This window comes from Diabrotica undecimpunctata, chromosome 4 (genome assembly GCF_040954645.1).
Source record: "Diabrotica undecimpunctata isolate CICGRU chromosome 4, icDiaUnde3, whole genome shotgun sequence".
Lineage (NCBI taxonomy): Eukaryota > Metazoa > Arthropoda > Insecta > Coleoptera > Chrysomelidae > Diabrotica > Diabrotica undecimpunctata.
Genome location: NC_092806.1, coordinates 146440017 through 146458063, shown reverse-complemented (window position 1 = coordinate 146458063; position 18047 = coordinate 146440017). Strand labels below are relative to the sequence as shown.

Genomic DNA, 18047 nt, shown 5'->3' with positions numbered 1-18047 from the left:
AAGGGAATAGATAAAAAATGCCACAAGCAGAGGGAAATAATATTTCAATCATATTGGAACTTTGCTGATTGGGAACTATGTATAATCAGCCTTCATAAGTACAGCTATGAAGAAAAAATCAACAGACAAGGAAGATTTTAAAGTTAAGTATAACATTGCCGGATATAACATTGCCTCAACATTCTTGAGAACATTTTGATGTTAGTGGAGTATGTGGTTTTACTATATTAAATTTAATGTCAAATATATAAATATAAAGGCAAAGAATATAGACGCATATATGCGTCTATATTCTTTAATAAAGGTATCAAGAAATAAAAGGATGACATTTTTATTTTGGCTTAAGTCCCTACTACCCATTTTTTTAAAATCATCTCGCGAAATTGAATTGGTTCCTTTGAAGTAAATAAAGTATTGCAATTCAAAATTCTTTTTCTCTTCTTCCTGATGTTTAAATAACATTCATTATAATAATGGTTATACAATAAAAACTCATTTTAAAAATACAAAGTAAGTAATTACATTTTGATCTAATCACATTTTGTTGAGATTTAAGTTCAATTATCCCTAAAATTGTTTTATTTGCACTTAAATCGGGGATCTAAACTTATACATAAGGTGACTGACCATATTTTAAGGGTGTTTGATTTTAATGCTGCAGACACATTCTCTATGTGCTATGTTACATATTATGAAATGTTATTTGTTACAGAATATTTTTCTCAAAATACTCATTCATTTATACTTGGAAATGTTTTAATTCATAAAAATTTTTCAACATGGACGTATAAACACAGATATGTTTATACGTCCATGTTTTTCAATTCCAGTAATTTTTAGTAAAAGAAACATTTTATAGAAAATACTGTTTTATTTATAATAAACAATTAAGTAAAATATAGACATATAAAACAAAGCAATGGTGCAAAAATATTATTTTAACATATCAGCATATGCTCCTGATAATAGATCTTCTTTCTTCACATTTAATTTGGCCATTAAATCATCTGCGATCTGCTTTCCTTCTTCAAGACTTTGATCATCTCCTAACATAACCTTAAACAAAAATGTTCTCAATAAAATACTCAAAATCAACAAATTAAAATGTACAAGACAAAGATAAAGCAAATGAACTGCTTAAAGCAAAATGTGTTAAAATGCATTTTTATCAAAAATGTGAAATAAGTATACAAATTTAACAATCAAAAGAAGGCCTTCAACAAAATACTGAAGATGAAAATTTAAACATTGTATTAAATTAATCTCCCGGTATGAATAACTCATATGGTATTTTGCATAAAATTCAGTTAGAATAAAAAAAGCTCTATTAGATCTATTTAGCTATAGTAAAATTGAAAAAAGATAAAGATGAGTAAAGAAATATGAATTTGAATGATTTATTGAAAGTTTTATTAATAAGATAAAAAAAAGTAAAAATCCTTTAACTGTATTAATTTGGTGTTCAAAATGATAAATTCTATAGGAAAAAAAATGTATACCAAACATGGAAAGAAACATTGTAGTATAAAATTAAATGTGCATATGATTGGATAACAAATGAATGAACTAAGATAATTTGGATTATTAAAAAAATGGAGATAATTCTCAATTACCTCTAACTCCATAAAATGTCCCAATCCTTCCACATTATCTATATGAATTCTAGTTTGACCAACCAAAAATAACTGTCTAACTTTTTTAACGACCTGCTTCACACCCAGTGCTTCCTCCAAAACCTGGGGAAGATCATTTATGCTTTCCTGGGTTATATATGATTTTTTATAGTTAGATATTTTTGGTCCTTCAGAATCTGGACGATCATAATAAATTAATTCGCCAGTGCTATCCTAAAACATTGGACATATGCAGACATTATACCAGTAAAAAAAAGAAAATAAAATAACTTTTAATATCTTTATAATTCATATAATAGCATATGGTACAATTGTCTATAATAAATATAATTTATCTTTATTATAAATAATAAAGATATATAAAATTCCATTATTTGAAACTACCTACTTTAAATTTTCTTAATTTCAATCGACCATGTGAAACATTGTAAAATGTATCATGTTGCTGAATAATTTCACTTTTTATGGGATTTAAGGATTTTGCTCTGTTAACAATATCATCCAAATTGTGGACTTTCGCCTTAATTTCAACATTTCTAGACATTTTAATTAGAATTTGAGCACTTCTCATTAAATCTTGAAATATAAAACCGGTAGCCGGTAGATTAACAAAAACAGAAAACAAACATAACCTCACATAACTCACATAACCTAATTTTATATATAAATGAAAAGTAAAGTTAAGGTAAGGACATTACTTGATTTACGACTTCATTGCGGAATGTGAAAAATTACCTCAGGTAATATAAAACATTAAAAGAACTGTTAATGAACGCATCGTCCGAGAAAATATCTTTTCCCACTGACTGCACTTTCCGTAGCTGTACGCTGTACTCCGCCAAGAAGTGTTTGTTTACAAAACAAAAAGGGAAAAGGAAATTGTGCAAGGACGTTATAACAACGAATATGGAGAATAAACAGGATTAAGATTAAAAATTATAAACCTAAAAATTATGAATTAAGAACTGGATAAACAATAGGTATACTACTTGAAACTTGACTACTTCCTTCCAAGAAAGAAGAAAGTTCAGGAGTTGTAACCTTTTTTTTTTTATAAATATGAAAATATTCAGAATATTTCGAAGTTTTCAAAATAAATCAAATTTTAAGAGATATTTGAATAGTTTTACACATGCTAAAATAAATAGAGCCTTTCATAATCAATCAAGCATTGTTAAACAATATACTTTTAGGCAATACTCTACAGAAAATGATGAATCTGAAGACTATCCCTTTTTGGAAACCGAAACTTTCGATCCGATTGATTGTACCAAATACATTTTATTTAAAGACAGTGAAGATGCAATTATAAGAGATTTAAATGAGTGTAGGAGCTTGAAAGATGTATGGAATGTATTCAATAACTACAAAAATGACTTCCAAGAAAAGCATGTAGCACAAACAATCTTTGTTTTAAAAGATTTGCAAAATTTATATTGTAGGGTAAACTGTTCTGTTGATAGCGCATTTGTAAATTACCTTAATGAAATGAAACAGTCAGAAGACTTTTCTAATTTAATGAATATGATTTCAGAAAAGTTGTGTAATTTTAACGCAGAAGTACTGAGTTACATATTTTTGTACTTACATAAATTAGGCATTCATATCGAAGATTTTCCGATGGTACAAATAGCTGAGAAGATAAAAAGGGATCTAATTGAAGAATTTAATATATCAAACTGCAGCAAGTGGATTAAAGTTATATTTTTAGAAAATGGAAGTAGACCATATTATATGTCACTGGAATTGATGCCTAAAATATTTAATGCAATAGGTAAGAACTATTGTAATGTAACTAAACCTTTCTTTGTAGTAAAAGGCACAGTAAACTGCACTGGGGTTCTCCATAATCTTTTTAATTACTTACTTTGTTTAGAATATTTTTGCCTGTTTTATCAGTTAATTTGTATAAAATGAGGAAAAAAAATTCAAATGGAATTTTAAATATTATTGTTTATTTGGCTAATAATGAATGTAAAAATGTAATGGTTAACCTGCTGTGCAATAATTATTTTGTAAATAACATTATCATAGTGTACTTACTGATTATTTAAATTTATAAATCATCATGATCTTCACTAAATTCACTACCGCTTTCATTATGTAAATCTATAATCACTGGATTAATTTCACTAATTTTATTTTCCCAGATCCACCACTCTTCTATTAATTTTTCACATGTATTTACAGTTTTGGCCCATATTTCCAAAGTTGCAGTTTTAAGAGCTTCTTGCCACATTTCCCTAACTGCATCGTCACTGTATCCACTGCATCCAACGTGATTATCATAATACATTTTACATATACCCCAGATGTGTTCGATGGGATTAAACTGACAGTGATATATCAGTAACCATAGTACTTGATGTCCATAACTTAATACAATTTTTATCAATTATGACACATATATGTGTCGGGATGACACATATATTTATTTTAGACCTAAAATTTAGTAAAGTGTTAAACATTATGGAGATCACCAGTGCAGTTTTCCATGCCTTTTACTACAACTAAAGGTTTTCTGAGAATTCCGTTAATTGATTAAAGGTGTAAGTTGGTTGAAGTACTGTGTGTTTTATATGTTAAGAATCAAAGCTTAAATTTTTGAATATTTGTATTTTATTCTGCATTGGATTATACTGTATTTAGTCTTTTGATAATATACACTGTTGTCTGGACATTTAATTAACTGGGATGAACATTTGGTCTAATTAAAAAATGTATATTCACCTTTATATGTGATTTATTTTCCATTGTTAGTATAAATTCTTATTAAATGCTTTAACTTGAAGAACTGGAAGCCCTAAGAAAGCAGAATGATGCAAGACAATTTTGTAGAAAGATTAATAGTACAACAAAAAATCAAGAGGTGGATAGAACATTCTAAGTATTTTTGTATGCCGATTCACTAATCAACTAATACAAACAAAATATGAAAATATTTTAATTTATTGAAAAAGTAATATACTGTTCAATCAATTATATGTGAAACTTGTGTAACTGACTGTTTTTTTATTATTTTAAAATTTACCTACCAATTTATTGACTCATGTGTTACTACTCGTAAATGATCAAAAATTGAATACTTTGCTTTGTTTTTATAAACATTAACAATCTTTTGTATCTTTTAGATGAATGCGATTCAGTGGAACAACTGGCAGATATTTCGACATGTTTGACTAAATTACAAAACATTGTTACTCCTCAAATAGTTTCAAAGTACATAGATAAAGTCCAGAACTTCATAGAACATAAAAAACTAACCAGTATGGATCACAATGCTGTTCTAAAGGTTATTACATTTTTAAACTGTCCAGGCTGGCGAAATCAGAATACTCTTTTGTTGTCTAAGTGTATGTTGCTATTGAAGAATCAAATTAATAGGTTAGATGCTACAAGACTTCTGGTTCTTTATGAGGTAAATATATTGGTATTATCCTCACTGACATGTGAACTTTCTCCTAAATTCGATACCACTTCTACTAGTAATCTATTAAATTATACATTTTTAATTGAAATTATTAATTTATATAGGATTAGGCGTAATCACTTCCTTCTGAGATTATTAAGAGGATTTTACCCAAGATATACTTGATCTTATATAAATTTATAAAAGAACCTTATATATTTGGTGAATATGTGGTAGCTAAGCTTACAATTACTAAAGCATATGATAGAATGGTATTAATCAAGTTTTATATGTAACTAAATTATAATCATCTATAGGCTTCTATATTACATTGAAATTGATATTTTTTTTATTATTTTTATATATACAGTATAACCTGCCACATCCAGATCAATGTGGCGACCAACCTATCCGGATATGAAAAAATCCGGATATCAAGACTATTTAAAAATATGTAGCTGTAAACGGCCTGAAATTTTATAGTTTAAAATATAGCGTTTTAGGCATTTAATATCAGGACTAAAATACAATACACACATACATTACATAGATAAGAAAGGTAAAATAAAAACCTAAATATTATAGAGTTTTCAAGCTGTATTTCTGTTGTTATAAATAGAAATTAATCGTTTATAAACTTAATACATACATACTATAATGCTCCATACTAAAAACAAAAGGTTACACAACTTACACATTAGTTTTTGAAAAAATTGGTTATTTTCTGCTGCTTTTCACACTGTACACATTTTTTTGAAGCCATGTCTCTCATCCTTTTTAAGAGCATCACGTCACTTGCACAAGTATCTTCTTGACTTTCAACTTAGTCGCCTTGAACGACTTGAATGCTTCAAAGTGGCTCATTACGACCGGATTTTTATCAGTGCTTTCATCCCCTTCGTTATCTGAGTATATGATATTCTGGCACGCCATGTTCAATATATCGCCGTCTGTTAATTCGTTCTGTTTGTCTGCACTCAACCACTTGTTAACATTGTCTTCCTTCATTTCTTCACATCCCAGCAGCTTCTTTACCAGTTCAGCGATCTCTTCATTGAAAGTTTCATTGGTACCTTCCTCTGGTTTTTCTCCCGTCTACTCATCAGATGTTTTGTGATCTAACAGCTTCTTCCATGACCTTACCATTGTTGTTGGTTTTTATGTCATCCCATGCTTGTGCCACCCACATCACCACATCCAACATGTCCACTTTTTTTAGAGTCTCTATAACGTTTTCTCGTTCATTCATTCCAGCAATCAATGCCATTAGTAACTTTCGTCGATAGACACGTTTTTATATTTTATAACACCTTGGTCCATTGGCTGACAGAGGGATGTCACATTTGGGGGCAAAAAAGATACTTTATTTCGCCATCTTTTAGTTCTTCTATGTCGGGATGAGAGGGTGCGTTGTCTATCTCGGTAGATTATTTCTTGCTAAATGTTTTTCAACCTTTAGTATAAATTGATTGTGAAACTACTCTTTGAATAGAAGACTGTTCATCCCAGCACTCTTTTGATGACGGTACCAAACTGGCAGGGAAGAAAAGTCTCTAAAGTTTTTGAAAGCCCTAGGTTTTTTTGACTTTCTGATAAATCCTAGAGAGAGTTTTTGAGATCCTGTAGCGTTGCTGCAGACTAAAATTGTCACTCTTTGCTTTTTCTTCTTGAATCCTGGTGCACGGTCTTCTTGTTTTGAGGCCAGAGTGTAGGTCGGCAACATTATAATTAAGACCTGAAGACTTCGTCAACTTCTGGGACAGCAGACAGTTTCTCAACACATATATGTAGCTTCCGCACACCGTACGGAGTTAGGAAGCTATATATCTAAAAAAGTTTAAAAAACTTGAACTATTCTTCGTGATCTTAATACAAATTTCTGCTCTACAGTTTCCAGTGTTGCTTTTAATTGTTTCTGTAGATGAAAATGTAGTTGTTGTAGTCTTTTTTTTGCCGTTTCCCTTCTTCCTTATCACCTCTAGTGCATCAGTCCAGTTCTATGGTAATTTTAAGTCTTTAAGTGAATGTTCTGTGTCCTCTAGGAATTCAAATTTCAAACAAAACTCCTTTCACCCATGATTTAAGAAGGTTATGAAAAAGTACAGAACATTGGACATTGGAAAAATTACCTTAACCATGTTATAAAATTGGAGAATAATTTTTGGACAGTAGACAATGAATAGATTATGAAAATGAAAATAATTAAAAATTGTATTTCTGTAAACCAACAAATTATCTTTGTTATGTATAAAAGCATTTTAGGAATTATGACCATTTATTTCATTCACGAATATTATATTAAAAATTTTAAGTAACCCAAACATATCTTAGTCTACCCTGAGTTTGGCCTGCTTATTTTACAAAAGTAGCAAAATTTACAACAGCATTAGAATTGGCAACGCTGTTATCCTATATCCGTATACTGCCATCTGAATGTGATTTTCACTATAGATCATTCAATCCACCAAGCATCAACGCAGACGAAGTTTATATTTTTCTTCCTCTCTACACATCTATCGACAAGAGTTCCATCTTTCGTGAACTTTAACACGTTATAAATAATTTCTTCTGATAATTTATAACTTGCAATTTGGACTTGTCTGCATATTTTATTATGACATGACAACACTGCACTTAAGTAAGAAAGACATGAATTTGTGCCTGTCTTATTAAAAGAAATTGATATTTTCATACATTTGACTTCTGGGCAAGGGCCTTCGCAATTCTTTACTATTTTTTTTATAATTATTATTCTTAGCTGACATGAATAAGTTAGATTTATTAATATTTTAGGTATTTTTCAAAACCCAAGAGCCTGGCGATTTGCTAAATGAAATTCAAAGATGTGCAGCAAAATACTGGCAGCAACATGAAGAAAGCAATAACTTAGATAACAATACTGCACTAAAACTATTTTCTTCTCTAATATATTTTAATTCTCCATTACACCGAATACATGTTCGTAAAGACATAGAAAAGTTGTTAAAAGACAAAATGTCACCGAGTAATTTAAGTTTGCTGCGTAAGATATTTTCTTATGTTAAGATTTCTGATAACTCTTTATGTCATGACTACTGGCAGATGTGGAGTAATATTCTAAATGAAGATTCTAGTATGTATTTATTAGTAATGGCTTGTCAGAATTACATGCAGTTCAACACAGATATAGATAATTATAGAAATAATAATTTCGAGAAGAAAGTTTTATTTTTAATTAGAGATTTAGTCAGAAGTGGGGAACTGTTCTTTCCTCAGGATCTAACAGTATTATTGACATTTGTTATGTTATATGGTAGGGATAAAATGTTATTAGAAATATTACTAGGAAAACTCAAAGATAACCCAAAACAGCTAAAAGGCGCGGACTTATTCACCCTGTCCAAATTTATTAAAAGAGATAATCTTTCTCTTTCCGAGAGGCAGTATAAAGATATCAAAAGCATTTTTAGAGAAACTTCTGAGTATTTATTAAACGAAAATGATTTTGAAACAAAAGTTTTGTTAGTGAAATCTGCAATCTTGAGGAATGAATATGACAATTATCAAATAGATACGTTAATAACAGAGTTTAAAGAGATGAACTATATGTCTTCTAAGTTTTTAGAGCACATTCATTTTATATTTATGACTACCAGTACCCTCGTTCCTGAAGTTTTTAATAAAATGACGGAGTACATTATTAATAATAAAAATAATATTGTTGGATTTAATGCTGAGAAATTGTTGTTCCTGTGTTTTCATTTAGCATATCTTCCCATCAATGCCGACAAATTCTTTCAAACAGTGACTGACATCATTATTAGGTAAGTTTACGACATTACAATGTACAGTTGTAAAAATACTAAGCCACTAAGAAAAAATTTAATTACAGCAAGTTGGAAAATACAAATCGATACCTCAGTTCAATAGTTTAACAAGTCAAAAAAAATCAAATTTGTCTTATTACGATCATGATATTATTAATACCAATTTACCTATTCCAATATTGCAAAAACACAAATTTCAACTTATTATCTTATAGATGGCGCTACCAACATATTTAAGAATCATAGACGTATATATTAACATAGACTGAGCAGTCTTTAGAGCTAAGTAACGATACCATCTTTTTTTTCGTTGTTCGTCGTGTCTGTCTTACACCAAATAAGTATCGCAGCGTCTCTTTTGGTGGGGGCGAGAGTGAGAGTGAAGAGTTTGAATGCGCTAGAGCAGCAGTTCTCAACCTTTTAGCACTGGCGCCCCCTTTGAACACTGAAGATAGCTCACGCCTCCCCTCCAGTCAATAATTGGTTGGTTCAAGTTAGAACAGTGAAATTGTGAAACTGACGATGCTATAATGCTCTATGTTTATAACTCTACGTTAGCAAAAACTGGGATGCAAAATAAAAATCCAGATATATTTAAATACGAAAGTTTATTTGATGTCTCATTAAACTTAACATTGTTTATTTATTTGAGAAAAAGAATAATTAAAAAATCAAATACGCACATAAAGTTGAAAGTCTTATATGAGTGTCTTTGCACTTTCAATGAGAGGGTTGGCATTGTCTGTTCTTGACAAGTTTTTCGATATTCGGTTGAACCTGTGTCAAAGCACACCCCAAGTCACTTTCAACATCCAGCCTTGAACGGTATTTTGATTTTATGTACGCCAATGCAGAGAAACCAGATTCCTCAAAGATATGTGGATGAAAACTGGACTAATAACTTTGCAGATACTAAAGCCACTTCTATGTAAACAGGAAAGTAGGTTAACCAAAATTCTTCCAAGTCCATGTTTGCAAAATCTGCTTTTGCTTGTGAATCACATTTTAGGTCAATTGCCTGCTCTTGAAGGTTAACTGGAAGAATGTCAACTTCGATATGAAAAGGATCTCTTGTCAACTTAAATTCCCAGTTTTCCGAGCTAACATCTGGAAAGTACTTTCGAATTTGATTTTTCAGTTCTTCCAAATGCCGTGATATGACGTCTTTCAAATCCGAAACTAGATGTAGTGGAAGGGTTTGAATATCATCGAGGAGGTCGTTCAGTTTAGGAAAAGAGGAAAAGTTTGGCTTGGAACTGTGAAGGCGGGGTTGCCAAAGCGATATTTTTTCTATAAACCCCTTAATTGCATCATAAGTGTTTAAAAGGTTTTTACGGCCTTGAAGCTTCAGATTCAGGACATTAAGTGTCTCAAAAAAGTCAGACAAATAAGTCAAGTAAAAGATATTTTTATCATCTGTAAATCTTCTGTGAAGATCTTCTTGGTTGGAAGTCATTAACAAAATTTCAACTTCTGACTTTAAATTGAATAATCTTGCAAGCATATTTCCTTTGGATAACCACCGGACTTCTGTGTGAAACAGGAGGGTTTCCTGATCACTATTCAGTTCTTGACATATTGCCTGAAAGAGCCTAGTGTTTAATGCGCTGGATTTGAAGTGGTTAACTATTTTAATTGCCAAGTTTAATGTGACGCTTAAATCCATAAATAAATTATTTCTTTTATATGTTTTAGGGACCAGGAGAGATTGAGTGGATTGGCATTTCTACAAAGTGCGTTATCACTCAGTTTTTTTAACAAACTGCCCAGTTTTCTAGTCAAACAGATATTTAATGTGGAATTTATGGACAGATTAGATAATGAATTAGCGAATTGTTATTCGAAGGTATGTTTACTGAATATTTAAATTACTGTTAATGGTAAGCATTAATCCCATGGTAATTCTGACAATGTTTTTTATTACGTTTATATGAATCGATGTCTTCTTCTTCTTCTTTTTATATAGACATGAATCTATTTGTTTTTCAATGTGCCTCCAGTAAGTTGCTGTTCCATCGTTTTCGTGGTCTTCCTACTGATCGTCTTCCTATTGGGGAACCGTCTCTTGCCGTCTTTACTACTCTATTTGTTGTCATTCGGCTTACATGATCGTTCCATTCTACTCTTCTATTTCTTACCCAGTTCTTGATGTTCTCCACCTTACATCTACGTCGTATATCTGGCTCTATACTTCTAGCTCTGTCCCATAGTGTCCTACTATGTCCTACTAGTGTCATGTCTTGTTTCTGCCGCGTATGTCATTATTGGTCTGATGACTGTCTTGTAAATTCTGCCTTTCGTTTCTTTCCCGATATTTTTATTTCCCCATATTGTTTCATTGCCTCTGTTTGCTCTATTTACTTGATCTTCCACTTTCGAGCTTACCGTAGCTAGATAATGTGATGTCTAGATATTTAAATTCCATCACTTGTTCTATTATCTGACCTTCCAGCTCCAATTTACATCTTAGTAAATTTGCTGTTGTAACCATGCATTTTGTCTTTTTTGGGGAAATTAACATGTTCAATTTTCTGGCAGTCATATATGCTAAATTCCTCTCGTTAGGTATTTCTTCTCCTCAGAGGCATTTATTAAGCAGTTTAGTAATTAGCTCGACAAATTTGTCTGGACCATATTTTACAAGTACAAGAGAAATATTTCCCGCACCTGTTGCTTTTCCATTTTTTATACGATCTAAGGCTTTTTTTAAACAATAGAAATCCGGAGATTTCTTATTCTTTTTTGATTTCATCTACTGTAATTTCTACTCTTGTATTTTCTGTTGCAAACTGTTGTTCTCTCCATGCTGTCTCCACGAATCGTCTGTTTTCCGTCAATAGACTCTCATAATGCTTTAGTTCAGTTAGTTTTTAAATAAATATATTTTATTTTTAGGAAAAATATCCCCAAAGAGTGCGACAAACATTAATGTACCTGAATCGATCCGTCTGTCTAGAATATCCGGAATTTAACGTACCATGGTTCCATGAGAAATACCTTAAAGATGTTCGGAAAACATGTAAGTAGGTATGTAGTTTTTTAAGTTCATCAACATTCTTAAGTTACACTAAATTCTCGATATCTAAGATCCGATAAGTACTTAGCTTCACCGCTCGATGACGCCACTATCGCAAGAAAAATTTCATCGATGCCGCTCATGTCTGTACAGTGGCAGATGTGTGGTAGTTTCGTGATAGACTGAGAAATCAGGACCGTACGCGCTTCGTTTCGAAAATCTGTACTCAATAATTTACCTGAGTTATATAAGGGAGTAAACAATAAAAAACAAATTACTTCTATAAAAAATGCCTGTAGACATAAAATATCTAATACCTCGTAAATACTTATATACATATATACACAAAAAATGTAAGTAGTTTACCCTATACACACGATAAATATATATACATAAAATACACAAGAAGATCATAACTGAAATGTACTGTACGTATAGTGTAACGAAGATATTTTGCCTACCACATAGGGTATAATTATGAGGGTTGAAAGTTGGGCACAGAAACTATTGGGGGTAGAGATAGGGCAAGCAAAATAAACGAAACTATGCGAACGGCACTCAGAGTTTGTTTAGAGAGCTGGGTTGTGGATAAGTCGATGGCAAGAGGTCGGATTGGGCAACTACAAAAAAATGAAACAAATGGATACTTACATAAATTTCCTGGACAAAAGGGCAAATAAAAACATCAAGAAAGACCTCTAGCTATTTGAAATAAGGACGCCGCTTCGAAGAATCACAATCTTGCTGGATAAAGTAAAGAAGGCTCTTCTTTCCTAAAATAAAGAACACAAACAGGGGTTACAAGACTTCTAAAATAAACAAAATGGTTCAGAGAGATAAATTAAACATTTATTACTCTCTCAACACAAACAGTTACAAATACAGATAATACATAAAGACTATATTAATAGTCACAAAAGTAAATATAAAAATAACAAAGAAAAACTTGTCCTATTTGTTTACAAATGGGAATTTTTACATAATTTACAAATGTTACTGGGTTATAAGCTGTGGCAAATAAAAAATTATTACAAGTAAAGAATTATCTTTTTAAATACAACTATTCATAAAGATCAACCTTTTCTAAAAACAAAACAAGATACGAAGTCACGAAAATAAGAATCTAGCGATCATATGTCAACATTGAATTTAACAGAGAACAATTAAAATGACAGCATAGCCACACCCTAAGATTTATAATGTTAATTATTAAAACCTTTATTTTTATTATTTAAATTATGAAAGCAATTATTATTTTAATGTTTATTTATTTTTTTTGAAAGTTTAAAACAAAAAAGTTATCGTGGTTTCACAAAAAACAATGCACTTGCATTTCTGGGGTTAAACTGGAATCATACTGTAATTTCTGCTATGCACGACAAAAAGGACTGCTTCAAATGTTCTGGAATGTTGATCAGCCGGGGACAAACATAGGTGCGGTAGAAACAAATCAGCGGCACATTTTTACAAAACTGGAACCATTGCACGTAACGAACACGTACTGCACAATTAACTGCAAAGCTACTAATCTTCCATAAAAAAATGAAGAAACACAAGAACAATACAAATTTGACGAACAATTAGGACCCACACTGTAGGCCACTGCCTCTGACAGCGACCCAAACGAGAGTGATCCAATAATCTTGCCGGCAAAAACTTCTCAGCGATCTCAATGAATGTTTATTTGAAACGCAGAATATTTAGCGGTTTCGATCAAAGAAAATTTCTTTCGCCACTGCTTTTCAACCTGTACACGGAACAAATATTTCTAGAGGCACTGGAAGAGTACAACGAGGGCATCAAGATTAATGGCGTACCAATAAGTAATTTTCGAAATGCAGATGATACTGTTATACTGGCCGATAATATCGAAGATTTACCGATGATGCTAAATAGAGTAAATACAATTGGCAACCAATTTGGACTGAAGATCAATAGAAAGAAAACTAAATTTATGGTGATCAGTAAAAAGAACATTCAACATACCGACCTGAATATTGAAGCCGAACGTATTGAAAGAGTACGCCGATTTAAATATCTGGGATAAACAGTAAATGATAAGTGGGACCCAGATGTAGAGATTAAGATCCGAATTGAAATAGCAAGATCCAAATTCATCAAAATGAGAAAGCTCTTAAGCAACCGCCACCTAAGCGTTAACCTCCGATGGCGCGCCACGAAATGCTACGTACTCTCTACGCTACTTTACGGAGTTGAAGGGTGGACGTTAACAGCAGCAACTATAAAGAAGTTAGCGGCTCTAGAAATGTGGCTGTATCGACGCATACTGAGAATACCTTGGACAGACAGAGTGACCAACACAGAGGTATTAAGACGAATGGTTAAAGAGATGGAATTGTTAACAACTGTTAAAAGGAGGAAAGCGTCATACCTGGGCCATGTGTTCCGTAATAATAAGTACAGTCTGCTGCAGCTTATCGTGGAAGGCAAGATTGAAGGTAGAAGAGGTTTGGGTAGAAAGAAGAAATCCTGGCTGAGAAATTTGAGAAAATGGTTTCAAATACCAGAAGCCGCGAACATAATACATGCGGCACAAAACAGAGAAACCTATCATTTGATGGTCGCCAACCTTCGGTAGAAGACGGCACATAAAGAAGAAGATCAAAGAAAATACCAAGGAAAAACGCATCTGTAAAATACAAACAAACTCTAAAAATCTGTTTATATCTTCTCGGCGACGCTAAGAGGAATTTGAAAGATTTCGGTGTTTTAATACTTACGAAAGTAAAGAGAAATACACTAAGATTATTCTGTGATATTTCATCAAATACGAGGGGATTTCAATACATATCCAAATTTTCCTCCAATTTTCTCTGGATAGCAATAAAAAATTGGCTGATTTGTTGACATCACATGAATACTAAAAGAAATGAAAGTTAATTGTCTTTTATAGTATAATCATTTGTTGTAATATTAGGAAGATTTAGATTTTTCTGGTAGTCTAAAGCAATGGCTTCCATTTCAACTGTTTTTATTGCTTACGGGCAAATCTCTTTCTTTCTTTGATAGAAAGCTTCAGCTTTTGCTTTGTGCACACTATTGGCAATATGTAACTTTCCAATTTGTGCTTCTATTTCTTGCCTTGAGACTTCAGTAACAACTGGAAGATGTTCTAAAGATATTTTGAGTGATTTAATTTCTGCTAAGAATTTGTCACACTCGCTGCATATATCACTGCGTGGATACCCGAAGAAAATGTTGAATTTTGTATTAAATATGCCTCTATAAAACTCATATGAATCAATGGGATTTTGAATAGCATTGTACATTTCATACATTTTGTTAATATTCAGTTCATCAGGCAAGTATCATTAACTGCTTTCGTTTCTGCTACAAAGGCAGCTACCCTTGACAAAGGGCAAAAGTCCGAATAGCTATGATGATTGCCGACCTCCGCCGCGGAGATGGCACTTGAAGAAGAAGACCCGTGAAAGATTTAATATGATTAATCACACAATCAACTACCTCCTTTGGTTTTTTGGTTAATCCGCGTTTGTCTTTTGGAGCAATTCCAAACATTTTCAAACTTAATTGAATAGTTTGTAGCCTCTTTTTCATGACCCCGTGAAGAGATATAAATGCTATATATAACATATAACGGTTTCTTTTACGTTCTTATCGGCAGTATTACCTAACTTTATATGAGTAGGATGCATCATTTAATTTAGCGACTTTTTCTGGTTTCCTGTTTCTTCTTTAAGCAACTGGTAGCATAGAAATAAAACCAACCAGATAATAAGTTTACTCATAATTTTGTGAATGAAAAATGATTGATTATAAAACGCCTATTCTCTTCTGTAATCTTATTGCAAAACATTGCAATCATTTACACTTACAGTCATCACCTGTTTCATGACCCTGAACACGTAGTACTTTCATAACATCCGTTATACGTCCAGTTTTTCTTTTTTTCTTAGATGGTTCCATTACATTAAATGCTCAAAATGTCTTAAAAACTCTTTAATGATTACTATTAAACGACACTAAAAGTAATATTAGTTCACAAATAAAATAAACACATAAATAGGTTCAAATATTATTCTAGCCTTTCTTACTACTGCAACCGCTAACAGCACATGGCATCTAATGACATGAAATTGCCCCTTTCTGCTTGGTTCATTGTGACTATCCCGGTCTTTGCTTGGTACCATATATATTGAAATGCTTCTTTGTCGCTGACTGTCACCGTTTCAGCCTTGAACGATAGTTGACATTAATCTGCTATATTCAGAGTAGCTGTTACCAACCATAACACGAAAAATGAAAAAACTGACATTTCCCCTTTTTGCAGTGTACTCTACATATATTAATTACCATTCCTTTCTACGTCACGATACATCGTTACATGTGATTGTCTTTTTTGTTATTAGTAACTCAACAATATTATTTCAGATAATACTGAAATGGAATATACATACAGCAAATCGATCAAGGAATATTTGGTGGAAATAGCGGAAAGTCATATACTAGAAAGCATTACCACTCCGTATGGATACTATATTGATTTTGTCATAAGTTTAAATAAAGAAGAATGTGTAGTGTCTCCTAGTTCGAAGTCGATTAGTAAAAGGTAAGCTTTGGAATCACAACTATTTTTTAGATTATATGGAGGTGGAATAGTAAAAGTTATGCAAATACATCCAAATTCATCTATCATTGCTTTAACCCTATAATGTGCGATTGTCTTTATTCTCACAAAAAATATATGTCTGTGTTGGGTTGTATATTGAGGTTATAAAAATAATATAAAAAAAATTGTTATTCAACAACCTTCATTTAAAAAAAAATAGATTGTAAGTACTTATGATACAAAGCATTTAACATATACAATAATTCATAATAACTAACTGTGGAATTTATAAAAATAGGCTATTGTTTTTATTGAGACAAAAAAAAAAGTCTTCATTTGGAGCAGCGTATATATGAAAAAGAAGTACAATTAGGCATCTTGCATCTTTGTCATAAAAGCCAAGATTTCCTTGGGTGGGACGTAATTCGTTGTTACTGATTTTTTTTAAATAATATCTTTTTCCAATTCTGATGACCTTCCTCTCTTTGGCAGTCGATTACATCCAACATTGCACAAACAATTTGCAATTTCTGCTCGAAAATCAGCAAGCTTCAAACGCGTTTTACTTCCACTTTCAGTGGAAGTAAAACGCGTAAAATGACCGGTGGACAAAAAGAATTTTGGAATGGAGACCCCGAATACAAGCTAACAGAAATAGAGGTCGACCCCCAACGAGATGGACAGATGACATAAAAAGAGTGACTACAAATTGGATTCAGATGGCGCAAAATCGGACTAAGTGGAAAAGCATGCGAGAGAAAGCATGTTCAGCAGTGGACGTTAGAGGTTAGTTGATGATATCAAGCATATGATAAAAAAGCCTTATGATTTTGATTTTGTAATGCCCAATGAGGCTATTCATAAGGTGGACACCTCCCATATGCTTATTGTAATCTTCAATAACACTGGGACAATCGATGTTTACTCTCTGCTTTATCTTTCCATGTCTTTCCAACAGAATCTCTACAGTTCATTTTCTTGGTAGGATTAGGTTTTCGGCTATTTACGGTCATGCCTTTTGGTCTATGTAATGCTTACATTAGGAGGTTAATGGAGACAATTTTAGGAGGAGTGATATTGGCTATAATTTATGCAACGGTTTAAATCCAAACCAGCGTCATTTAAATGTAACTTCCCTAATTGCGATTTTTATCCATCACTTGGTATAAACTTTAAGTTGTTCCTTATGTATATTTTTTAAAATTATTTAACACTTAAATGTTTTTCCAGAGTTGCTCTACTTTTGGTACACCAGTACGCCTTTACAAGATTCTACAGCCATTTAAGAGGAACGTACCAAATGAAGATTAGACATCTAGAAATTATGGGCTATAGCGTCTCTATAATGAAAATAGACGAATGGACAAATTTATTGTATGCCAGTGAGAGGATAGAATATTTGAAGAAGCTGATATGGCCTGACAATTGGAATACTATTCAATGTTTACCTAAAAGATGAAGCTGCAATTAAATGTGTGATAAGATAAGAATATTAAAGTGTATTTTCTATTTTTATGACAAAAAAGTTAGTAAAAAAGAATGAAAACCAATATTTAGTCAATAAAGCAATCATACCTGTCGTTTTTATTTT

The 18047-nt window shown here is 31.9% G+C and overlaps 2 protein-coding genes across 4 annotated transcripts; one reads left to right on the top strand and one right to left on the bottom strand.

The window, feature by feature from the left end:
• Window positions 1-851: 851 nt before the first annotated feature.
• Window positions 852-2374, bottom strand: LOC140440158 (adenylate cyclase CyaB). Its single transcript, XM_072530475.1, has 3 exons — window positions 2023-2374; window positions 1614-1847; window positions 852-1056 (listed from the first exon to the last, which is right to left on the bottom strand). Exons 1-3 carry the CDS (start codon window positions 2203-2205, stop codon window positions 934-936), a joined length of 540 nt encoding a protein of 179 aa, XP_072386576.1. The 5' UTR covers window positions 2206-2374; the 3' UTR covers window positions 852-933.
• A 304-nt stretch (window positions 2375-2678) lies between these two features.
• On the top strand, window positions 2679-18036 carry LOC140440157 (FAST kinase domain-containing protein 1, mitochondrial). 3 transcript variants are annotated; one of them, XM_072530471.1, is made up of 7 exons: window positions 2679-3408; window positions 4766-5052; window positions 7837-8846; window positions 10545-10695; window positions 11745-11868; window positions 16279-16456; window positions 17687-18036. In XM_072530471.1, the coding sequence occupies exons 1-7, from the start codon at window positions 2694-2696 to the stop codon at window positions 17913-17915; spliced, it is 2694 nt and encodes an 897-aa protein (XP_072386572.1). In that variant the 5' UTR covers window positions 2679-2693; the 3' UTR covers window positions 17916-18036. The 3 variants fall into 3 exon arrangements, with proteins under 3 accessions (XP_072386572.1, XP_072386573.1, XP_072386575.1); XM_072530474.1 differs by lacking the exon at window positions 2679-3408 and adding an exon at window positions 4030-4183; XM_072530472.1 differs by lacking the exon at window positions 17687-18036 and having other exon boundaries at window positions 11745-11876; window positions 16279-16416.
• Window positions 18037-18047: the final 11 nt, after the last annotated feature.

Coding starts and splice junctions, on each gene's coding strand:
- LOC140440158 (XM_072530475.1), bottom strand. CDS start 2,205: ATGAGAAGTGCTCAAATTCTAATTAAAATGTCTAGAAATGTTGAAATT. Junction 1,848..2,022: donor TGAAATTAAGAAAATTTAAA/GTAGGTAGTTTC, acceptor CCAATGTTTTAG/GATAGCACTGGCGAATTAAT. Junction 1,057..1,613: donor GACATTTTATGGAGTTAGAG/GTAATTGAGAAT, acceptor TTTTTGTTTAAG/GTTATGTTAGGAGATGATCA.
- LOC140440157 (XM_072530471.1), top strand. CDS start 2,694: ATGAAAATATTCAGAATATTTCGAAGTTTTCAAAATAAATCAAATTTT. Junction 3,409..4,765: donor TAAAATATTTAATGCAATAG/GTAAGAACTATT, acceptor TGTATCTTTTAG/ATGAATGCGATTCAGTGGAA. Junction 5,053..7,836: donor GACTTCTGGTTCTTTATGAG/GTAAATATATTG, acceptor TTAATATTTTAG/GTATTTTTCAAAACCCAAGA.